This window comes from Antennarius striatus, chromosome 18, assembly GCF_040054535.1.
Source record: "Antennarius striatus isolate MH-2024 chromosome 18, ASM4005453v1, whole genome shotgun sequence".
NCBI classification, from domain to species: Eukaryota; Metazoa; Chordata; class Actinopteri; order Lophiiformes; family Antennariidae; genus Antennarius; species Antennarius striatus.
In genome coordinates this window covers 14,782,059-14,804,422 of record NC_090793.1, presented here as the reverse complement: position 1 = coordinate 14,804,422, position 22,364 = coordinate 14,782,059, and the positions used below count along the sequence as shown (strand labels likewise).

Sequence of the window (22,364 nt, the reverse complement as noted above, 5' to 3'; positions counted from 1 at the left end):
GTCTCTCTTTCTCTTGCCCTGTACCTATCTCCATTGTATTTCTTTCCACCCAAACGGTCAGGACGGATGGCTGCCCATCAGAGTCTGGGTCCTACCTGGAGTTTCTTCCTCAATGTGGGAGTTTTTCCCCGCTGCTGTTGCTTATGCTTGCTCGGGAGAGTCCTGTTTAGTTTCTCAGCCTGTAACAGCACTTCGAAATGTATGTTTATGTGATTAAGCGCTTCACATATAAAAGCTGATTGATTGAGCTAGAAGACAGAATTAAACATAAATTCATTAAAGTTCTATACAAAAAACACATTTTTTCACAGGTCTCTACATATACCTAGTCATCCTCTCTAACTCTACTAACTCCTCGAATCTGGAAAATAAACGGGTCCTGTGTCAATATTAATGTCTAGAAAAACGTACAAGGGTCTAAAAATATCCCGATTAATTTCTCACCTACCTTGACGTAACAAGGGAGGAACACGCTGTTAAATTGGCCTGTTCCTCCCCAAGATTTAGTTCATGTTCAGGCTCTGGTGTGTGGCAATATCCTGGCTGAGGGCTGGACACTGACAATACCTGGCAAGGTTTTGAAGTCAGCTTAAGTATAGTATAGTATAGTATAGTATAGTATAGTATAGTATAGTATAGTATAGTATAGTATAGTATAGTTTAGTATAGTATAGTATTGTATTGTATTGTATTGTATTGTATAGTATATTCTCAGCATCATAGCGAACATACACATACAAAAACACACACATTACATGCTCAGTGTTTGTATATTATTTACAGTTGCTTATGACCATAACGAGCTAGCTCCACTTTGGTCTGTGTATGTGTTTTCTCAGCATCATGGCAAACACACACACACACACACACACACACACACACACACACACACACACACACACACACACACACACACACACACACACACACACAAATACATGGACGATAGAAGAAAATGCAGATTGTTCCCATACAGATAAACATAAACATTTGGTCAACAAGATACATGCAAATAATGCAGATTTCATAAACTCAAGCAAATTCATGCACACCTAAAAATCCTAACCATACTATCACCTGGAATAATAAAGTGTGTGAAATTTATCCCAGTGGGACTCTGCCACATTGGACAGATAATGAGGCCAGGTGTTAATTAGTGTGGAGTGTGTTTCCCTCATCTGCCGGTGCCATGTGAATCCCAATCAAGGTTGTGGTGCTGGATCGCAATGTGGCTGATTTGCCAAACAGTCTACTAGAAAAGACCAGACTGACTGGGCTGAGTCCTCAAAAGGACTACTTTGGCTTGGGTTACATTCCAAAAGGCAAGAGGTCTTGGCATACAGCAAATTGAAATGCGAGCCCTGGTAGAAGTGTGTATGGATGTTTTGATCAAATGTCCGGGCTGTTAGCAAGTCACAGCCACCGCCTCTACTCTGTTTGAAGACTGTTTACTGCACCACCTGATGTGTATGATTTTATATTATGCTCCACACATAATACCTTTGGGAACATAACTAAAATGCATGTATCAAAAACCATGCATGCCCATTCTTTATGCTGAACATAATTTAATACATTATAGACAGTTTGAATCATTGTGTTTTTCAATATCAAATCTAATGCCACTAAGAACAGAGCTGTCTTTGTTGCCATCACAGAAGAGAGTAGAGTTACATTTTTTCTCTACCCTGTATGTATGATATGTCAATAGGGACCTCAAAGACCACAGTTAACAGGCATAGATTCCTTTATAGAACATCAGACATTATCAAAATTACAGTAACAATAATGATACATTGGAAACAAAAAAATGTTGCTATGTGGCAAACATCAGCACTGTTTATTGGCACAATAACCACTGTTTTTGATTCTCTGAGAAACTGTTCAAGCATTCCAGATTCACAAGAAATTCCATACTTCTATTTAAGAGAAATATTATTTGACTCTCCACAGCTTAAAATTCTTTTTTAACCATCTTAGGCAGTGGAGCGCTCTTCAGAATCAAAGATGTGTGGGATTTGCTGCAAATGGGAAAAATGTCCAAAACCGCTTGTAACGTAAATGCATTTAAAGGTCGCAATTTCTTTGTAGGCAGGTCTGATCATTTAGCTGTGATGTGGAACAGTGGGGTTTTTTTTAATGCAAGATGTTGAGTTGCCGTTATCTAACGTCAGCTCTCAGACATTCATAACCCTCTGACCACAGGTATAAAATGATGGCATACTTACAGGTTGGGTGAGCAATCCTCCTGTCTTTTATTTCTCTGAAGGTCAAAAGAGTGAAATGCATGGTTCTTTTGTGAGCCATTGCATGCTCCAACTATAGGTCATTAAACCTCTATTGCGTTTCTACGAAAAGCTCTCACTCTCCCAATTTAATCTGTGACATCTCAGCTGTCTCCTCCATCAGGGCTTACAGTATACCAAAGGATCAACAAGCCTCTGTGTTTATCGTACACTTCCAGCATCTCCTCTTCAATGAAAGCAAACTAGATCCACTTTGATATCATCCATTTTGGCTTGTTCTCTGTTGAGAGTGTCTGCTTTTCTTTTTTAGTGGAGGAATGTTGAAAAATTAACGTGGTTTCTGATGGGCATCTGATGATCTGTCAAGTGCCTCTTCAGCTCAAAACATTACAATTATTATTGGCCTGGATCAACTCCCTGAACACACTGCATCGCAGGCGTCTCGTATTGCCAAGATGTCATTTGTCAATTTCTCCTGCTCTCTGCGCTTCATGAGTGAGACTGGGCATCCAGACGTGTGACGGATAGAGTTTGGGCTACCGACAGGTCTGAAGGTGACATACGACAGGTGACAAGATGCAAGGCCAAGCCAGGTGATGGGCTGATTAAACCGGCAATACCTCAGAGCTTCTGTTTGAGTCCAGACTAGTGACAAAGCTAAATAATTCATTAATATTACTGTGTCTTTTCCAGTATGTTTCAGCACCATGCCACCCCCTGCAATTGAACTCAATTGGATGTTTGGCCCCAACTGTTCTCCATAACCATATCCATAAACTTGCTTTCTCAGCCTCCTTCCCCAGCTATTTGATGGTGTTAGGGTTTTGCTCTGAACAAAACCCTCTACGGTTCTTTAGGTTGGTTGTATCTTCAATGATGAGACCAATTGTATTCCAAAAAGGGTTTACTGAAGAATTTCAGCAGTTTACAAGTTGGTGAGGATACAGCGCTGCGCTCTCCAACAGATACAGCATGTTCATTTACCGTGATCTTTATAGTGTTTGGGTTAGACTCTTCTTGAAGGATAAAATCACCATCAGAATGTCCATTGACCATGATCTTGATGGTGTCTGCCATAAGTTCTCTTTGACAACTTATGAGCTCACCAGCCACCTGACTCAGCCGCTTGTGTATTAGCATATTTAGCAAAACTGCCTGAAACTGATTTCCAGATAAGTCCGGTGAGATCAGCTTTTTTTTTTGGAGCTTGAAGTCCAGGGATCTGTCAGATAAACTGATTGCTTAGATCGCTTGCACCCATCATTCAGCAGAAGCTGTCACTGTTCTAAGGATTTATCTGCTGATCCACATCTTTCTTCAAAAAGCACATCAACAGGTTGTGTTTTGTTGGTTTCAGAGGTCATATTTCACCTATTTAAATATTAGCTGTGTGTGTGTGTGTGTGTGTGTGTGTGTGTGTGTGTGTGTGTGTGTGTGTGTGTGTGTGTGTGTGTGTGTGTGTGAGTGTGAGTGTGAGTGTGAGTGTGTGTTTAATGATAACATGAATTTTCTTGTGTACTCAATGCATTTTCACAAACTTTTATGTCTTTTGTGTGCAAGACAACATCAACTGCTGCCCTAAAACATCTCTGTCTCCGTCATCTCTGATTGAAGTAGCAGAAATGTATTCTCTTCTGTGTTGTTACTTTGCACTCTGGTTTTTTTATTCTTTTAAAAGACTGTTCTGTTAACTATTGAGCCCAACTGTGAAACTACATCCAAACATCCACTGAGCCACTATGATGATCTAATGATTTATTTCCTCTATGGCAGTGAGTGACAATGTTCCCATGCCCATCACACCACTGTCTCTCTCTTCCATGTTTCCAAGTTGTCGGACGATATAACACTGTGATATTGGATTGACCTTTTAGGCTGCATAGATCAGGACATCATTAGCTATGACGAGCAGCAGACTTGCTGCTCAGACCTCTTGCATTAAGCCACTAGCCTTGTATCGATTATATAGCACAGATAGAAACCAGCGGGGCTTGGTTACATGGCAGCCATACTGGCAAGAGACTTCAGCATTACCAATGACAAATGGACTGAGCTCTCCACCAACCTCAGTGCCTACAGTAGGATAAAAATCCTCGCCTCGTCTCTGTCTCTCTCCTTGGTTCTGTCAGGATATGTAAAAAGCTGCATGTGTGAATGAGGGTTTAACATAGACATAATCTGTATTCTCAAAAACCGAGCTCTGTGGCATCTTCCTGCAGGCCTCTATAGACGTTTGTGATTGTTAGTTCCTGTTTTAGAATGTAACCAACTTGAAACAATAGGCATTTATTTTCTCCCCTTGATTTGATGTATACTTTGCTGTTAACACACATCCACTCTTCATTCAGTGTCTATTTGAACTTGGGAGGAAGGGCTAGCCTAGCTATTGTGAATGAAATCTAATTCATTTGTGTATTCATTGTATTATTTTGAATCATTGCGAAATTTATAGGGTTCTTGCTCGGCATTGTTGAGTGAGTTGTAACATGAAAATATCTTGTGTGGAGTGGAATGAAAGGTTTATTATCCAGAAGACATTATGGTTTTAACAAAGGTGCATTTTTTTGCATCATTTTTTGCAAGTTTTTGGAGTGCCTGATTAATATGTGCATACAACAATATTTATAGCAATACACAGTTAGAAAATTGTAGTATTACAACACCATATTATTCGGATGTCATTTTAACATGCTAAATCATAGTTAAAAATGACAAAACAAATAAGTCCTTGTTAGTGATTAACCCTAGAGAAATTATGTTTTGATGGCAGCTTCTCTTGGTCAATTTCTCATTTTTGCACAAAACTCAATCCAAGTCTCTGTTGACTATTTTCCTCTCCCACCGCCATGATCACAGGTAAAGGATCAAGCTGAGAAGGCTTATTGTTTTCCAATAGCTGCCCCCCAACACAATGTCAAAGCCTGGGGTCTTAAATGACAAGAGAAGGTATTGATCTTAATAATGCACTGTATTTGTTGCTAAATAACCACCGCAGGAAATCCAGTGAAAGGTCTTGACCTTTCTCTGAGTCTTTATCATCCTGCCATCGGTAGGCAGCATGAAACGATTACAGCATTCAAAGTATTACTGGGAGACAGTAAGTATAATATCCCTTAATTAAAATTACACATGTGCCTCTTCATTACTTTGTGTTTTTAATAATGGGAGGCTTTTGTGAACTGCCACCATAGTTATGACCACCACTTCTCTGAAGGCTTAAAGTCCATGCAGGTGGTTAGGGAGTATTTGTAGATTACATTTATGGCTGTTTTCCATTGGTTTCTGAACATTTTCTTCTGCTGGTGAGATAAAGATTTTCTTATCCCCTTTTCAAAGCTCTTTTTTATTCTGCTTCTAACTGTTCAGCCAGTAAATGGCTTCTCATTAGCTATGGTCAATGCGGCCTGAGTTTGTTATATCAGTGGTGAATATGGCTCCGATTTCATAAGCCCCTACACACTCCTCCCTTAAAAGGCAATCAATCACAAGAAATGAAACAAATATGAGTGAAAATTTATGCTCTTGTCAACAGGGAAATCATTCAGTTTGTTATCCTGTCTCTCTCCCTCCCTTGATCTTTCTATGAGATCCAGGTCATGAGTTTTGAACGCATCTCTAAGGCTGTGCAAGCTCAGGGAGGGAATACAACAAGTACTCATCCTGGCAAGCAGTTGACACTAGAAAAATTTGTCATCCAAGTGACCAAACCCTTCTGTGCTTTTTTTTTTCAGGTCACAGGGCAGCCTTTCAAACTTTCGTGTGGTCTCTGCATTAGTACGCAAGCACACATGAGCAGGCGAGGAGCCTACATTTTAAGGATTGAGACATTCCTAAAAAAAACACATGGCATAAAAGGTCCTCTCTAACCAACTCTCATCACCTCCCACTCTGTCTTATTCTCTTTCTCTCTAATGGCGATGTAACCCTTATTGCCCTCCTAACTGGATCATAAAATGCTCTTTTAATTCAGCGTAACAAGTGTAGTGACCCACAATCCCTCAGTCTTGTTCCTCATCATATACTTATCACCTCTAGCTGACAAGCAGGTCACTGATAGTGTATCACAGCTTCACAGGAAATAAAATGAACTGAGGAGATCTGTATCTTAAAGCACAGAAGTCAGATGTGCCTATTCTTATGATGTTAAAACATCAAATAAAGTTTTTCCTTGGATGAAGGAAATTTAGACTCCTTACTTTAAAAGAAAAAAAAAACATCAATTGGCCTCTTCAAACAAAAGTAATGGCATCTGCTTATCTGTATTCCTTCCACTGATCTTCCCTCTACAAAGTGACAGTCTGTTCCGAATCCACTGCACTGCCACAGCGATAAGCACGCAATGCTGCAGATAGGACTGTGCTCACCTTTAGATAATTTTGCTTGTAGAGTGTCAGATGATTGCTGATTATCGAACCACTTTACAGTTGATCTGAATCTCATCTGCACTTAACCTCATTGTTCTTGGAGCAGAGGTGAGAGGAATGTCAATTGTTATGTGTGTCTTGTGCTCTCTGGCTCTGTTTCAGCTCTATCTCTCTCTGCCATTCACACTCACACAAGGATATGTGCTGCATGTGCAAGCTCAAATAAACACATACAGAGCTTGCTAGCCCCCTCACGGACAAACGCGTCAAGAACCCCCCCCCCCCCCAATGCTTACACAAACATCCAGATGTATGCATAGCTACAGTACATAGCTGACAGAGGCCCATGAAAAATGCATGTCCCTTTGTGTCTTTCATAACACTCATCAGGATTCTGCCCCATCTCAGCTGAAAAACCACACAAGAATATCAAATACACCTAAAATTTGGGCGGCAGTGTAGGTTGGAAAGACAAGGAATGAATATATGGGATCCGCAATGTCATTTTAATGAGAGGGCAGCCTTCTTCTGCAGCGCTAGGGTCAACATTGCTTGTGCAGATTATAAAATACATTTTGGTCTAAATGTGATAAAAATTATTTTGAGGATGGCAGTGGAATCTCAATCGGATAGAAAGCCAATAAAGCAGAAGAAAAACAAATAACCTTTCAAGGCAAAGGGCTCAACAGTCGACCCAGGAGATGCTTCATGATTTTTAATTGTAAGGACGGAAGCAAAGTGCTTTATAACTTACAAGTGTTTCAGGACTCTATTTTTCCTCTGCATATTTTTCAAATGAAATAACACCTTGTTGACATTTCAGATACTTAACTTTATTTCCTTTCCTCAGACGACAAAACATGCATTAAACTGATATTTTACACCGTTTTTCCAATCACAAAGCTCAACGTTACATGAACCTTGGCTTTCATACCAAATGTTTTCACCATTATTCTGATTTGATTTAATTAACATTTATTAATTAGTTTGCTGTAGAGTTACTTTCACCTGAGGGAGTGAGGAGAGTTGATGGAAGGATAAGAAGAATTATCCAACAGAACTCAGTCTGTCAACAAAAACAGATGTAAATTATTAATTTTATGACACACCTCAGGTGTTATTGTAGCTGTTTTTATATTTGTTTGGCATTGAATTCTTAGTTGGTCTTCTTCTTGTGAATTATTTCATTTTTTAAAATCACAGTACTGTATACACTTCATGTACTTAAGTCTTAAAACATGGATAAGGAAGCACACAACTGAATCCGCTCTTCATTCATTCATTTATTCATTTTCTGCTCCGCTTATTCCGCTTTTGCGGGTCACGGGGGCTGCTGGAGCCTATCTCAGCAGACTTACTGGCAACAGGCAGGGAGATGCTCCGGACACGCTGCCAGTAATTATGCCATTATGTTATATTTTATGTTCTCTATTTAATAGAAGCAAATCATTAACATCAAGTACAGATGATGTAATCACACTTACATGTCTGAATATCAGTGCATATTGTCTAACATGTCTCTCTATATATTCTCCATAGGAGAATCCTTACATGTGCAATAATGAATGTGATGCTACCACAGAGGAGCTGGCTCATCCTCCAGGATTGATGTTTGACTTTGAGGGTCGCAACCCCACAACATTTTGGCAATCCACTTCATGGAAAAAATACCCAAAGCCCCTCCAGGTTAACATCACGCTGTCATGGAACAAAACCATTGAACTGACTGATGATATCATACTGACTTTTGAGTCTGGGCGACCAGAGCAGATGGTCCTGGAAAAGTCACTTGACTATGGCCGGACCTGGACCCCATACCAGTTCTATGCCACTGACTGCTTGGATGCTTTCACTATGGAACCCAAGACAGTGAATGACCTCACTCAGCACACCCTATTGGATATCATCTGCACTGAAGACTACTCCCGAGGCTACGTGTGGAAAAATGACAAGACAGTGCGTTTTGAGATAAAGGACCGCTTTGCCCTCTTTGCTGGACCTCGGCTACACAACATGGCTTCACTGTATGGTCAACTGGATACAACCAAAAACCTGAGGGACTTCTTCACTATCACTGATCTGAGGATTAAGCTGCTCAAGCCAGCCACCGGAGCCACCATGGTGGATGAGAATAATCTGTCTAGATATTTCTACGCCATCTCTGACATCAAGGTGCAGGGCAGGTAAGGCTCACTTATATTTCCTCTTGCCCTTTTATTTTGAATCAAATCAGATTTTCACAGGCAGTTTGTACGTATATTCATCTGTCCATTTTCTTGTAGATGAGTTAATTGCAATCATCCGGTCTACAGCTGTTAATCCAGTTTGCGGGTTACAGGTATGCTGGAGCCTATCCTAGCTGGTTATGGACCATAGAGCAAGAGGGCAGGGTACACCTCAGATGAGATGACAGCTCATTGTGGAAGCACAAGAAATTCAAACAAGCATGCACGTTTACACTCACACTCACACCTAAGGACAATTTTTGTAGACCAATTCACCTGAGCTGTATGTTTTTGGTGGGAGAAGCCAGATAATCTGGAGAGAACATAGGATGAACACGCAGAAGCTGTTATATGCCAGAAAATAGCGAGTTTTAACTCCATCCATTCTGTATGTACATGTAGACACGGGTCACAGCGGTATTTGTCGCTGGGAGATGCACCCCGGATAGAAAAAGTTTCGGCTACAGTGTCCACACGACAACGCAGACCCGGCGTTTCCAAAAAACTTCGCTTTTGCTAGCGTTTTTGTCCCAGATATCTGTGTCGTTTTGTGGACAAAAGAAGTAACCGCAACAAAAAGCCTCGCTGGCCGATGCCTCACACCATATTGTTCACGTGATTTCTTCTGGCAGATGCGCCGTGATTGGTTGTGCACCGTGATGGATTGGGCGTTTGATTGACAGGTAGTGGGTGGAGTTAAAACGTGACACCGTGAGGTTTTCAAGTGAGCTTATTCAAATGTATAGGTGGGGTGATTCAGTTATACAGTGGTTTAGTGGGTAGCACTGTTAGTAATAGGAGCTGGCTCATCCCCCAGGATTGATGTTTGACTTTGATGATCGCAACCCCACAACATTTTGGCAATCCACTTCATGGAAAAATTAACCAAAGCCCTTCCAGGTGTGTTTAACATCACAAGGTCATGGAACCAAACCATTGAGCTGACTGATGATATCGTGAGTTTTGGGTCTGATCGACCAGAACAGATAGTCCTGGGAAAGTCATGGCCCCCCATACCAGTTCTATGCCACTGACTGCTTGGATGCTTTCACTATGGATGCTTTTACTTTTAATATTACATTGCTTACCAGATAGGATTCCAGTATCACTCAGTATCATGTAACATGTTATGTTGATTATCGTGTCTGTTGAACTTTAGTAAGATCAGTTAAATAACAGAATAAAATTTTTATATATAATTAGTATGAAACCTTATACAATGACATGGATTTTCATGTAGTAGTTAATCCATTTGTTTAATGCGTGTCTGGTTTTATATATAAACATCCCTAGTACCGTCGTATGGGAGTATCTGTGTCCATCTCAATCGTGGGTCCTCTACCAGAGACATGGGAGTTTGAGTCCTGTTTTAGACATAACAAGGACAAATGTTGAAAGTTTGCAGAGGAAAGCCAAGTAAGGATATAATATAGTCCCACAAAAATTGATTAGATATTTTATTGTCTGGTAAAAAGTGACCAAAAATGACATCTTAGACACTTATTGAAGCTCAGTAAAGCAAGAGCAATTTAATATGTTTTTGTTCAATGTGATAATTTGAGACATGTCTCAATGTCTGTAATTTCTGATTATGGAAACTTTTATGAGGGTAGTCATTTTTGTAGAAGTGTGAACAGGAGTCAATAGCAACTCCATTGTGCTATCACAAGCCACATTCATGTAATACCTAAATTTTGTGTTATTGATTCAAATTGTATTAGATATAACTTTAATATCATGAAACCTGTATTAGCTGATTTTTTTGCCTTTTGTGATACCAAAAAAATAAACATTTCTTTTTTGTTTTTTAAAATATAAACATAGCATGTCCTTACGACATTTAAAAACTTCCTTGCGCTCGCTTAGTAATGGTAGATCTAATAATTATGGTCAGTTATGGATTCCATCTTCATGATCATCATCATAAGTGTTCCACTGAGTTACTGTCACTAAAATAAGTCTGCTATTTAATGGCAGCCATTGTACTGTAGGTTTCTCATGGAAAGAATATCAGAATTGAAGGGTAGATGGATCATTTAAAAGCATTTAAATGCTCTGCCCTTGTTCAAAAGGGTTTGCAAGTAAGCTAAACAATAAATATCAGAGCACATGAATGATGACAAAGTACTGAGAAAATAAGTTATCTACAACTATTTCAGTGATTACATTTTCATCCCACCATCATGGGGAAAAAGCCTGTAATGGCTGAATTTATGTGTTTCAGACCTGTAGCTCTTTTGTCATCCATGACAGACAGAGCAGAGGTAATAGAAACAGCAAAGTAATGTGGCAACTACCTTTCCAGTCCAACCCTTGTAGACTATTATTGGCTTGGGCCTGCAAGTCAGAGCTGATATGCAGAAACATCCTCAACCAACAAAATAAAGAAGACAATGCAGGATTGATGTACATTCCACTATACACATCTAATTTGTCATAATAAATAAAATATAAATTTTTAATAGAATTGAGATACAACTACACATTTTGGTGCCACTTGCAGAAATATTTGGAATTATTTTGTACCCTTTTTAATAACACTCCTCCAAATCACAGTCTAACTAAAGTTTAATATAATTTATTTTTAAAAATAAAAAGCCATTTCAGAGCTTACGCAGGGTGGAACCTGATTGGGGATGGGAAGCAGGTGGCTGCAGCAATGCAGGTGACAGGGATGAGTGGGAGTGAAATCAGCATATAGAGAACAGGAGGGAAAAGTGGAAGTGGGACTTTAACAACCATAATATTATCGGTGGGTAATCAGAATGCCTCTGTGATGTTTAAATGATAGAAACACTGTTGTTTCATAATGCATGGAAATTGCCCACATGACTGTAATAGCCTCTGCAGCTGGTCTCCAAAAGGGACCTCTGCTGCTTGCTACAGTTGGTTTATTTGGCAATAACTGGGGTGGTAATGACCCAGTAGATGGGCCCTTGATGAATTGAAACAGTTAGTCCCTAATTAGAAAGCAGTCAACTTTAATACAGATAAGAATCATTAGCACGCTGTTAATTGGGAGGAGACTAATCTTGTAATTAAGAACATTTGTAGCTGATTAAATGTTTATCATCAGAGATATGTCAGTGGAGAAATGTGTAGAATTACCAGGTTGCAGTTTATGTTTCAATCTAGAGTTTTGAAAAATCTGAACAAACCATTGATTGTGCATGAAGTGTCAACATGAGTTTGCCATCTTCGATGATGCCATGATTTCTTCTTAATGTTGGCATGTGGTATGCCATTCCAGACCTATCAGAGATACATATTTTCTGCAGTCAGAAACACTCTCCCCATATTATGAAAAATATGAATTGATAAGTTCCAAATTGAAAGGCTGGTAGCCAGCATGGAATAACATCTCCAAGAGATATTTTATTTTGCCATTCATTACCATCCTGCCCCTCAGCATCAAATTCAATTTTCTACTAATAATTTGCAGTGAAAAAGAAACAAACAGAGATTCTGTCCAGAGGTGGATCGGTAATTCACCTGAGAGAAGGTGATGGAGTTTGGTTGGGAGAGACTGATTATAGTCCCCATCCACCTTCTGGCTATAAACTCTGAAGCTCTTATCAAAGAATGGCCATCCTGTTAAAGGATTCCCAGAATACCCCACAAAGGCTGATAAACATCCATTCTTGCATTAAGTATATCCAGTGTTAGGTAAAAGGTAGGTATGTTCATAAATCTTAGAGCTCTGAATAGAAGGCTACCAAAATGTCTTAGCAAACCATTTGCTTTGATTAATACATTGCACGCTCTTGTCCTTCTCTTGATGAGCTTTATGAGATATTTTTCCAACAGTCGTAAAGGGGTTTCCATAGCTGCTGAGCACTTGTTTGCCTGTTCACCTTCACTCTGCAGCCCATCTCAGCCCAAACCATCTTGACCGGTTTTAGATTAGGTGACCGGGAAGGCCAAGTCAATTGATGCAACTCCTTCATTCTTCTTCTTGGTCAAATAGCCCTAACACAGCCTGGTGATGTGTTTGGGGTTCTCACCGTGTCAAATAGTAAAGCATGGAACAACTTAACACAAACCGAATGCGATGGCATGTCCCTGCAGGAAGCTGTGGTGGCATGCTGGTTTACTGTGCCATCAAATTTGAACTCCCCACACACACACACGCACGCACGCACGCACACACACACACACACACAAACACCATCACACCTCCTCCATGGCTCACAGTGGGAACCATGCATGTTCCTGCATTGTTCAAAGACATTGCATTTGGAACAAAAGACTCAGTAGAATAAAGCACATATTTATTTTGGTTTAATGCCCATTCCTTGGGTTGCTTCATCCAAATTAATCTCTTCTGCTTGTTGCTTTTCCTTAGATGTGGTTTCATAGCAGCTATTTGACAATGAAGACCTGATTCATGCAGTTTTCTTTGAACATTTGATGTAGAGATTGGTTTGTTACAAGAGCTCTGTGTAGGATTTATTGGGTTCTAATCTGTGGTGCTGTTAACTTCAGATTTCTGAGCCTGATATGAGAGAGAGGGAGAGAGAGAGGGAAAGAAAGAGAAAGACACAGAGAGGATCAGACAGAAATTTAAAAAAATCTTATTACAAAAATCAATGTACATCCATCCATCTTCAACCACTCCAGATCGTGGAGGAAATCTAAGCAGGAATGCCCATACTACCCTCTCCCTGAACACCCGATCTAGCTCTTCCAGTGGGATCCTAAGGTGTTCCGAGGCCACATCTTCCCCAATGGGACATGCCTGGAACACCTCCCCAGATAGGCGTCTGGGAGGCATCCGAAACAGTTGCCCAAGCCACCTCAGTTGGTCCTGCTTGATATGGAGGAGCTGTGGCTCTACTCAGCTTTGTTCTCCCAGTTCTCCAAGTTCCCAGTGACTGAGCTCCTCACCCCAGGATGTGCCCAGCTACTCTGGTGGAAACTCTTTTCAACCGCTTGTATCCGGGATCTTATCCTTTTTGGTCATGACCCAAAGCTCATGACCATAGGTGAGAATAGTAACATAGATTGACTGGTAAATCAAGAGCTTCAATTTTTGATTCAGCTCCTACATCATTACAAGAGACCTTTGCAACAACTGCATCACTGCAGCCGCTGGACCGATTGGTCTGTAAATCTCATGTTCTGTTCATCCCTCACAAGACCCCAAGATAAATACATGATGTAAAACGCATCAGTCATGAGATTGCTCTCTAAGAGCATTGGCACATGGATGAAAAAAAAAATCACACATCTACTGTTGTTGGTCCATTTATTTTCACACCACAAACAATCTGTTACAGGGATTAATATAAAATGAGCTAGCCCACCCTTTCTGGCCATCCAAATATGTTGGCTTTTTTCGCACTTTAGTGGAACTGCCAGGTTCATGTATAGTAAAAGAAAAATATTTTCTGATTTTGAAATCCAAATGAATCATGTCTGAGTACGCTCCTCACTGGAGGCAGCACACCAACACAAGAGAATGGCATTTAATAAAGGATCACAAACAGATACTTCAAATACCAAACTGGAAGATAAAAAGAGGGTAGATATCTCTTTAATAATCTAAGAGTTGTGTTGTAAAGCTGGCTCTGTAAGGCTCAGTTTGACATTGCACTCAACACTGAGACAGATCACCCTGTGCAGTGATTCTATACGACGGTGATAAGTAAAAGAAGATGAAGGTAGAAGGTTGGGGTTTTTTTTTCACCTCACTGAGTCAGTGTGACGGGGCTAGCCATGCTATTGATTTCTTGCGTTATTCCACATCAACAGAAACAAAAACCTTGAACCATGAAGTCTGTCCCACCTTTAACATCTCTCTCTCCATTGTTCCACACTTATTGATCAGATGTCTGCTCGTTAATTAAGACATGACCGCTATCGGTTGGCTGCACGGTCAGATGTGCACATCTACAGGGCTAAGACAGGGCCTGGGAATGTGAGGCAGCTAATCCATAAGTGCTAATGTGGTATTTCTCTCATCCCCTGATGTCATTCTCTATTTTTTCCAAACCTTTTTCTCCTTTCCTTGCTCTTTTTCTTAATCAAAGAAACACTGAGGAATTATAAGATTGAATTTATTTCAAAATTTATATTCATATACTACAACTCTTAAGCACAGGGTTTTCAATTTAACGTAAATAATATGTAAAATATGTTGTGTTGGTGATTTATCAGCCTGAAACCTTAGGACCATCTATCCTGTGTAAATTTACTTCACTTACTCTACTTCATTTACTTCACGACCGTAATAATGATCATTTACTATTCCTTCTTTGGCTTTATAAATTACTGATCCTTTAACATTGACTGCATGATAATTTTTATAAATCCATTGGAGTTTAGTGTCCAAAGTCCTTCTTACATTAAGCTATTAGTTGGCAGCTGGACCATGTGTTAAATACTTATTGTAGGCTCATGAACTATAGGAAACTGTTAAAGTTAACATCTTAGGAAAACTTTTAAACTTAACAGTCAATTATTTGTAAATGTAGCTATCAAATTCTACATCTCCCTTTCCCACAGGGAATGATAAACTTACAAAAGCATCACATCAGAATTCAAGAGGTTGTTGCTCTTAAACAGTCAAAATCTCCTCTACTTATCACACTCAGCTACTTACAAAGGATATGACATGTAACGTGTAACAAACAGATTCATTGGTGAAAAATGAACATCTTTTTGTGCATTATTGTATTTGTGTATCTCTCTACCTATAAAGCATTTAGGTTTATAAAGCAGGGCAGAGAGGTCCAGGAGGAAGTGAATAAATATTCCTATTTTTGATTAAAGGATATTATGGGTGTAGCTTGATGGTGTTTGTGGTTTGCTGTTGTAGATTTTATTGTTCAGTGCTCCAACGAATGCTGTCCAAACATGTTCAGCTGAACATGACAGTTTTAAAATCTTACAACTGTTTTTTTTTAATGCTCTCTTATACCAAGCAGGCCCAATTGTAATCCCTCTTTTTGACATTAATATTCTCTTCTTAATAGCCCTTGCTTTTCGGCTCACCGCTCAAACGAGAGATACAAGGTTTTGAATCTGTTAATCTGTAAAATTGGATACCACTCATCACAACATCAGTAAATAAGTTATATTATGGTTCAGATAATTATTACAAACATTTATACATTGGAAAACAAACATAAAATTTGGGTCTATTAATCCCGCATCCGTTTGGCAACAAATTTTTATTTCTGTTCAAACTTGGAAAATGTTCCTTGTTTGCTCGAACATCCCTTGAAAGCTTGAAAGTATAATACCACAATTCAGGCTTGTAGTTCCTGCCAATATCAACTAGTGATAAATATGACCTGTGATAATTATGATAAATATATGATAAATATGATAAATGTCATAAATAGTAATGAATATGACCTAGTAGGCAAAAATAAAACAAATTGCAGTGTGCAAAATGCAGGGGAAAGGGCAGGAGTTGCAGCTAAGGGGGAGAATTGGAATTGGGCTTCATAGTCTGCATGACCACAATAGACCTAACATTGTTGGCTAAATATCAACCCTGTAACATCACATAGTACTAGCGGGAACCCGTGGAAATTCCACGATAAAACAATAATATCAGATTTCATACCAAACACATGAAAACAAATGTTTTGGTATCATAAACCAAGCGCACCCTCCCTCACAGAGTTCTTCCACCAGCAAGCAGCGCTTGGTGTCTTTGGTGAGGAACATGAATGAATGAATGAATGAATAAATATATAAACTTTATGACTCATAAAGGAAGAAACAGACTGATGGCTAATACCTTATGCCACTCTGTTCATGTGATTCTTCCTGGTGGATACTCTGTGATTGGTCGGGCGGTAGTGGGTGGAGTTAAAACGTGACACCAGGAGGGTTTCAAGTGAGCTTATTCAAATATATACAGTAGGTGGGGAGATATGAGACGAGTGCTTTTATTCATCATATCCAATCAGACCATACAATGGTAATTTGTGTAAATGGTGTAAAAGTAGATCTTTCTGTTGGTTACTGGAAAATTGGGTGGTGTTTCAAACACTATAAAGACTAAAGCGCATCCAGTCCCAAAGTGTAAAAAGATTTATGCTTTTCAAACTGTACTTTCTCCTCCCTATGGGTTTCCACAAGCTAAGATTTTAATGGAAATTCACCCCCATCTTTGAACAATCTTTTCTCCTCTCCCTCTGGGGATGTTGCATACAGGATAATTTTTCTTTTCATGAGTGGTAAAGATTCTAGATTCTAGATACAATTGCTGTAGTAATACATAGGAAATGGTAAACCAAAAAATACTCCCTAAATCTTTATCGATGTAGAAAATATGTCTATAAATGAAGAAAATTCTGTATGTCTTGTTTTTTATTTTATTTTTTTTGGGGGGTGGGTGTTAATGTATTCATGAGTATTAAATATAATCAGCTTGAAAATACTATTCTGACCAGTAGTCAGTGAGATGGGAGAAACAGAAAATGAAAGTAATGTTAATAAAATAATTCCAATAATCCAGTATGTTCAGTATATGGTCAACCCTGGAGAGATCAACTTTGTATGACTGAAAGTAGTAAAAACTATTGCAAACCTTTTTTTAAAAAAAATACAAGGTAATTTTTAGTACTGTACTAAGATCTTCCTCATTGCTCCTTTAAATGGATCCTCTGCCACCTCCCATATGCAGGCATCATAAAAACAAACACACTTTCAGTTCTCCAAATCCCTGGCATGGGAATCCGTTGCTAACTTTGGAGGATTTGAAAGTCATGTTGAAGAGCAAGTTCATGCAACCCTCAGCGTTACTCCACCACCGCCGTAAGGATCCCCCCCACCTCTGCCAACGCCTGCTCACTTATCCTCCACCAGATGCCTGTCACATGCTGGGATGTTTTCTGCCAGTCATATCCCTGTCTCCAGCATTTAATTAGTACTCATTGAGGCTGAGGCTTTCTTTGTGAATAATATATGGTGAGAGAGTGCATCAACATAAGCTGTCTCCGGAGGGACAGCAACCATATAGTCAAAGTGCCTATATATCTTTTTGTTATGCTTTTACACTTTCAGTATATGCTCCTGTAGTTCAGGGAGACGTTAGCGAATGTGAATCAAATCAGCAAAACTGAGCCAGCAAAGCACAGAAAGAACTACAAAACACTCACTCACATACTGTGGAATGAACAGGAAATGTTTTTTCTAATGTTTGTCAGTCCAATTCAAATACAGTGGTACCTCTACTTACGAAATTAATTGGTTCCGGAAGAAATTTCGTAAGTAGAAAATTATGTAAGTGGAGACGCATTTTCCATGCAAATGCCCTAATCTGTTCCAAGCCCACAAAAATTCCGACATAAATGTTTTATAAAGCATATAAATGCATCAAAACATGTAACAAATAAATGTTACAATTAGATTATTACACAATAAATGAGAGTTGTGCATAACTTAAAAAACAAAGAATAGAGTAAAGAATAAAAATGACGGTCATTTACCCATTAACAGCTGTCCTCATAGTGCACACTCTAGTTAGTAAATACTTCAATCGCATGCATACATGTTAGTTTGTGCGGGCCCTGTTACACACTCATACACACACAAGGGGTTCTGTAGGCATGCAGTGCAGGGGGAGGTAGAGTGGCAGGCAGTTCCTTCATGGTGCACCTCAAATGAGCAACTTGTAAAAAGGGACGGCGCCTTGCTCAAGGGCACCTTGGCACTACTCTGGAGGTGAGCTGACACGTCTCACTGTCAGCGAACACTCCAGGTGTTTTTTGGGGCGGGATGGAAATCTAACCACCGATCTTAGGAACATTGGACGGCCCGCTCAACTGCCCGCTCTACCACTGAGCCACTGCCGCCCCAAAAGTTCTGCAACACTCTTCCTTTTTCAGCTTCCACCATTTTGTTCTCTGCTCTACCTTTGCCCTCTTCATCTTCTTCACCACCAGAGTCATCCTACACACCAACTTCCTATGCTGTTTGGCTACACTCTTGTCTACAACTACTTTGCAGTCACTGATCTCCTTCAGATTACACCATCTACATAAGATGTAGTCTACCAGTGTGCTCCTACCTCCACTCTTACAGGTCACCCTATCTCCTAACTTTTCTGGAAGAAAGTATTCACTATAGCCATTTCCATCATTTTTGCCCACCACCATCTTTCCATCTGTATTCCTCTCCTGGATACCAAACCTGCCCATCACCTCCTCATCACCTCTGTTTCCTGCACCAACATGTCCATTGAAGTCTGCACCAATGACAACTCTCTCACTTCTAGGTATGCTCTGCATCACTTCATCAAAGTCCAACCAGAATTTCTCCTCCAGCTCACATCCTACCTGTGGAGCATACCCGCTAACAACATTGCACATCATACCTTCAATTCATAGCTTCAGACTCATCACTCTATCTGACATTGTTTTTGCCCCAAAGACATTCCTAACAAACTTCCCCTTCAAGATAACTCCTACTCCATTTCTCTTCCCATCTACACCATGATAGATCAACTTGAACCCTGCTCCTAAACTTCTAGCCTTGCTACCTTTCCACCTGGTTTCCTGGACACAAAGTATGTCTACCTTTCTCCTCTGCATCATGTCAACCAACTCTCTACCTTTTCCTGTCATAGTTCCAACATTTAACGTCCCTACTTTCAGTCCTACACTCTTAGCGTTCCTCTTCTCTCTCTTCCTACAACACACTTTCCTCCTCTCCTTCCTTGACTAACAGTAGTCCAAGGTCCACCGGCGCCCTGAAGGTGAACAGCACCCATGGTGGTTGTTCTTAACTCGGGCCTCGACCGATCCAGTATGGAAGTAATAGGTTTAAATTTGCATGTTTGATTTGGCTAAAGTTTTACGTCTGATGCCCTTCCTAACACAATCCTTGATATTTATCCGGCACAATAAGACATTGTTTTTTTTGAGGTATTTTCTCTCTTGCGGCTACATTAATCTATCTATATCTAACTATATTCCATGAAGTTACTGAAATACTAATAATAATAATGGATTACATTTATATAGCGATTTTCTGGACAATCAAAGTCACTTTGTCAAAAACGCTGCGTTGTATAAGTAAAAGAAGACTTATCTGTTGGTGGTGTCACGCATTTTGTTTATTGGTTTATCTTCGGCTTTTTTCTCACTAAAGTACTATTTGTACATCATTCTACAATAGTAGAGTAAGTAACATATACAATACATGGTTCTGTACTTAGACATGGACACACATGCCCACATACAAACACGTATACCCTGAAACATGCATGCACATACACAAACGCACAGTACGTTGAGCCTGATTTCCATATTAACGTGTGTCCATTGCTGTTTTCTCCTCCGCTCCTCCCTTGTCTCAGAGGCTTGCATCACAGGAAACGGCACTCCATGAAGGGGGAGGAGGTGGGTTGAGTGGGGTATACATTACCATACTGTATCCCTACATCAATCCACAACTTTCATAATAGGGCCTGTCCTTGAAACAAATCAGTCTGTCTTTGGTAGCGGCCCAAGCCATGCAAATTCAAATTTAATTTCACCTCAGCAGAAAATTGAAGCAGGGAGAATTAACTTGTGATCCATTTCTAATATTTCACCAACAATTTGGGTAGCCAAAGGGGCTATTTTATATTTAAATAGGGGATGTAAACAATTTTTCTTGCAATGTATTACATTACCCCCTCAAGAATGATGGCATTGGCCACAGCACACAGCGACAGAAACAAGCTTAAACAGACTCTTCACTTTCATAGCGATGCAGTCTGTTGTAAAGATGCAACTTGATAACCAGTCTAAATGTAGAAACAGCCAATATAAAGGCATCATGATTAATAGATTGGCATTAATTTAATTTATTTATAATATAAAAAAATAAACTATGACAAGCTTTATGAACAGCAAGATAAAATGGACATCAAAGAATAACTATATAATGATTAATGTGCTATTTCTAAGGAAAGAAAAGATTCAAATACCACTGAAATGACATATTTCTGATTTTTTGCATTAATTTGATACAAATCTTAAAAAATTTGTCCAAAATCTGTCCAAACACAAAAACCTCTTTCGTTCAATTCAGATGTATGTCCCTTTTTATACAGATCCCTAATACATATTTAAGATCTGGCCATGTGACACAAAAACAATGGACAGATCATAAACAAGCCCAAACAAAACAAAATGACCAGAGAGGGAGCAGAGAATGCAGATTGTCTGCAGCTACGTAAAGGTCATATGTACTTTTGAATGTGAAATGACACAGTAACCTAATCTAATCCAAGACAACCATCTGAATTAGCAGGGTCCTGTAAAAAGTAATGACATCAATAGAAAAAGGCCCATGTGAATTAATATCAAAAAGAAAAGTATGTCTTTAGATGCAATGTGTGTTATTCTGGTATGATCAAGTAACAAACTGACAGACAGCTGAAGCACTAGTTAAACTGAAGTTCTCATCTACAGCATAGATCTGTCCATGTCTGCACAACCATCACTGGTCAGGATATAAAAGTGTTGGTAATAGGAAATGGAAGAAGAATGCAGGTAGGCCTCAACTTACAAATACAATTGGTTCTGAGTGGCTGTTCGTAAGGTCAATTGTTCGTAGGTTTTTATTTATTAAATTTAAATTCATAATCACCAAGATTTACAGACAAAAAAATTGAAATTAATAAGTATCATCAATTAAATGTATGGTGACATTCGAAGTCACAAAGCTGCCAGTTCTGAAAGTACATAAAATAAGATGCACATTTCCCCTCGTAAGCTCTGGTGATTTGCAGACTAAAACAAGACTCAGCATTTAGTTTTAATCTCAATAATTTTACATGTGAATTGCATACTGTAAAACTTTGTTGTGATTGAAGCATCATTGAGAAAACCACCAAGGTCAATATCTCTCATTTTTAATGAGACACATTGAAATGAATATATTTATTAATTATTTATTATTGCCATCACTATTTATGTACAAATATGTACACACATTTTACATTTATTTCATTGTTATTTAGCATGTAGTCCGAAGAGAAATGTTTTATTGGGACAAAGCTGATGCAATTTTCGCAAGGACACGGCACAATACAGTTTAAAAGTATTTGAAGCAAACTGTATGAATTCAGTGCTTTTAATCTTATTTTTCTTGACAGACTGTAAGGTTCAACTTGAGACTAAGAAAAAAGAAAGTTTCCCTGTCAGCTCAGGATGCTTTACTTTGAGGTTCTTAATTAATGTTCATTGCTTGATTCTTGTCTGGAATCAGAGTTGCTGGAAGCTGTCACGAAAGGAGAGCTGCTAGACTAGGTGAACTTGTAACACTACCAAACAGCCAAGAGGAATGACAGTTAAGCAACAGTCAGAGCAAAGAAGAACTGCTGTCGTCTCTTCCAGAAATATAAGCCTAAACTAGACCCTCATCTCACCTATCTTTAATAAAGACATTTTTTGTACTATGTAATGTTATGTATTCAATGTTATGTATTCAGAATAAAAATTGTAATATGTGTTCCATTATTCATCAGGCACAGAACACATATATTTTATTTCTATATTTCCTTAATATAAGGATTA

At 39.1% G+C, this 22,364-nt stretch overlaps 1 protein-coding gene across 1 annotated transcript in view; it reads left to right on the top strand.

Moving 5' to 3' along the window:
• The window catches only part of LOC137612627 (netrin-G1-like), a 48,482-nt gene that overhangs the window by 11,164 nt on the left and 14,954 nt on the right, over nt 1–22,364 (top strand). The window contains exon 2 of the mRNA XM_068341247.1: nt 8,150–8,793. Coding sequence (XP_068197348.1) covers nt 8,150–8,793 — 644 coding nt within the window. The remainder of the gene's footprint in view (nt 1–8,149; nt 8,794–22,364) is intronic.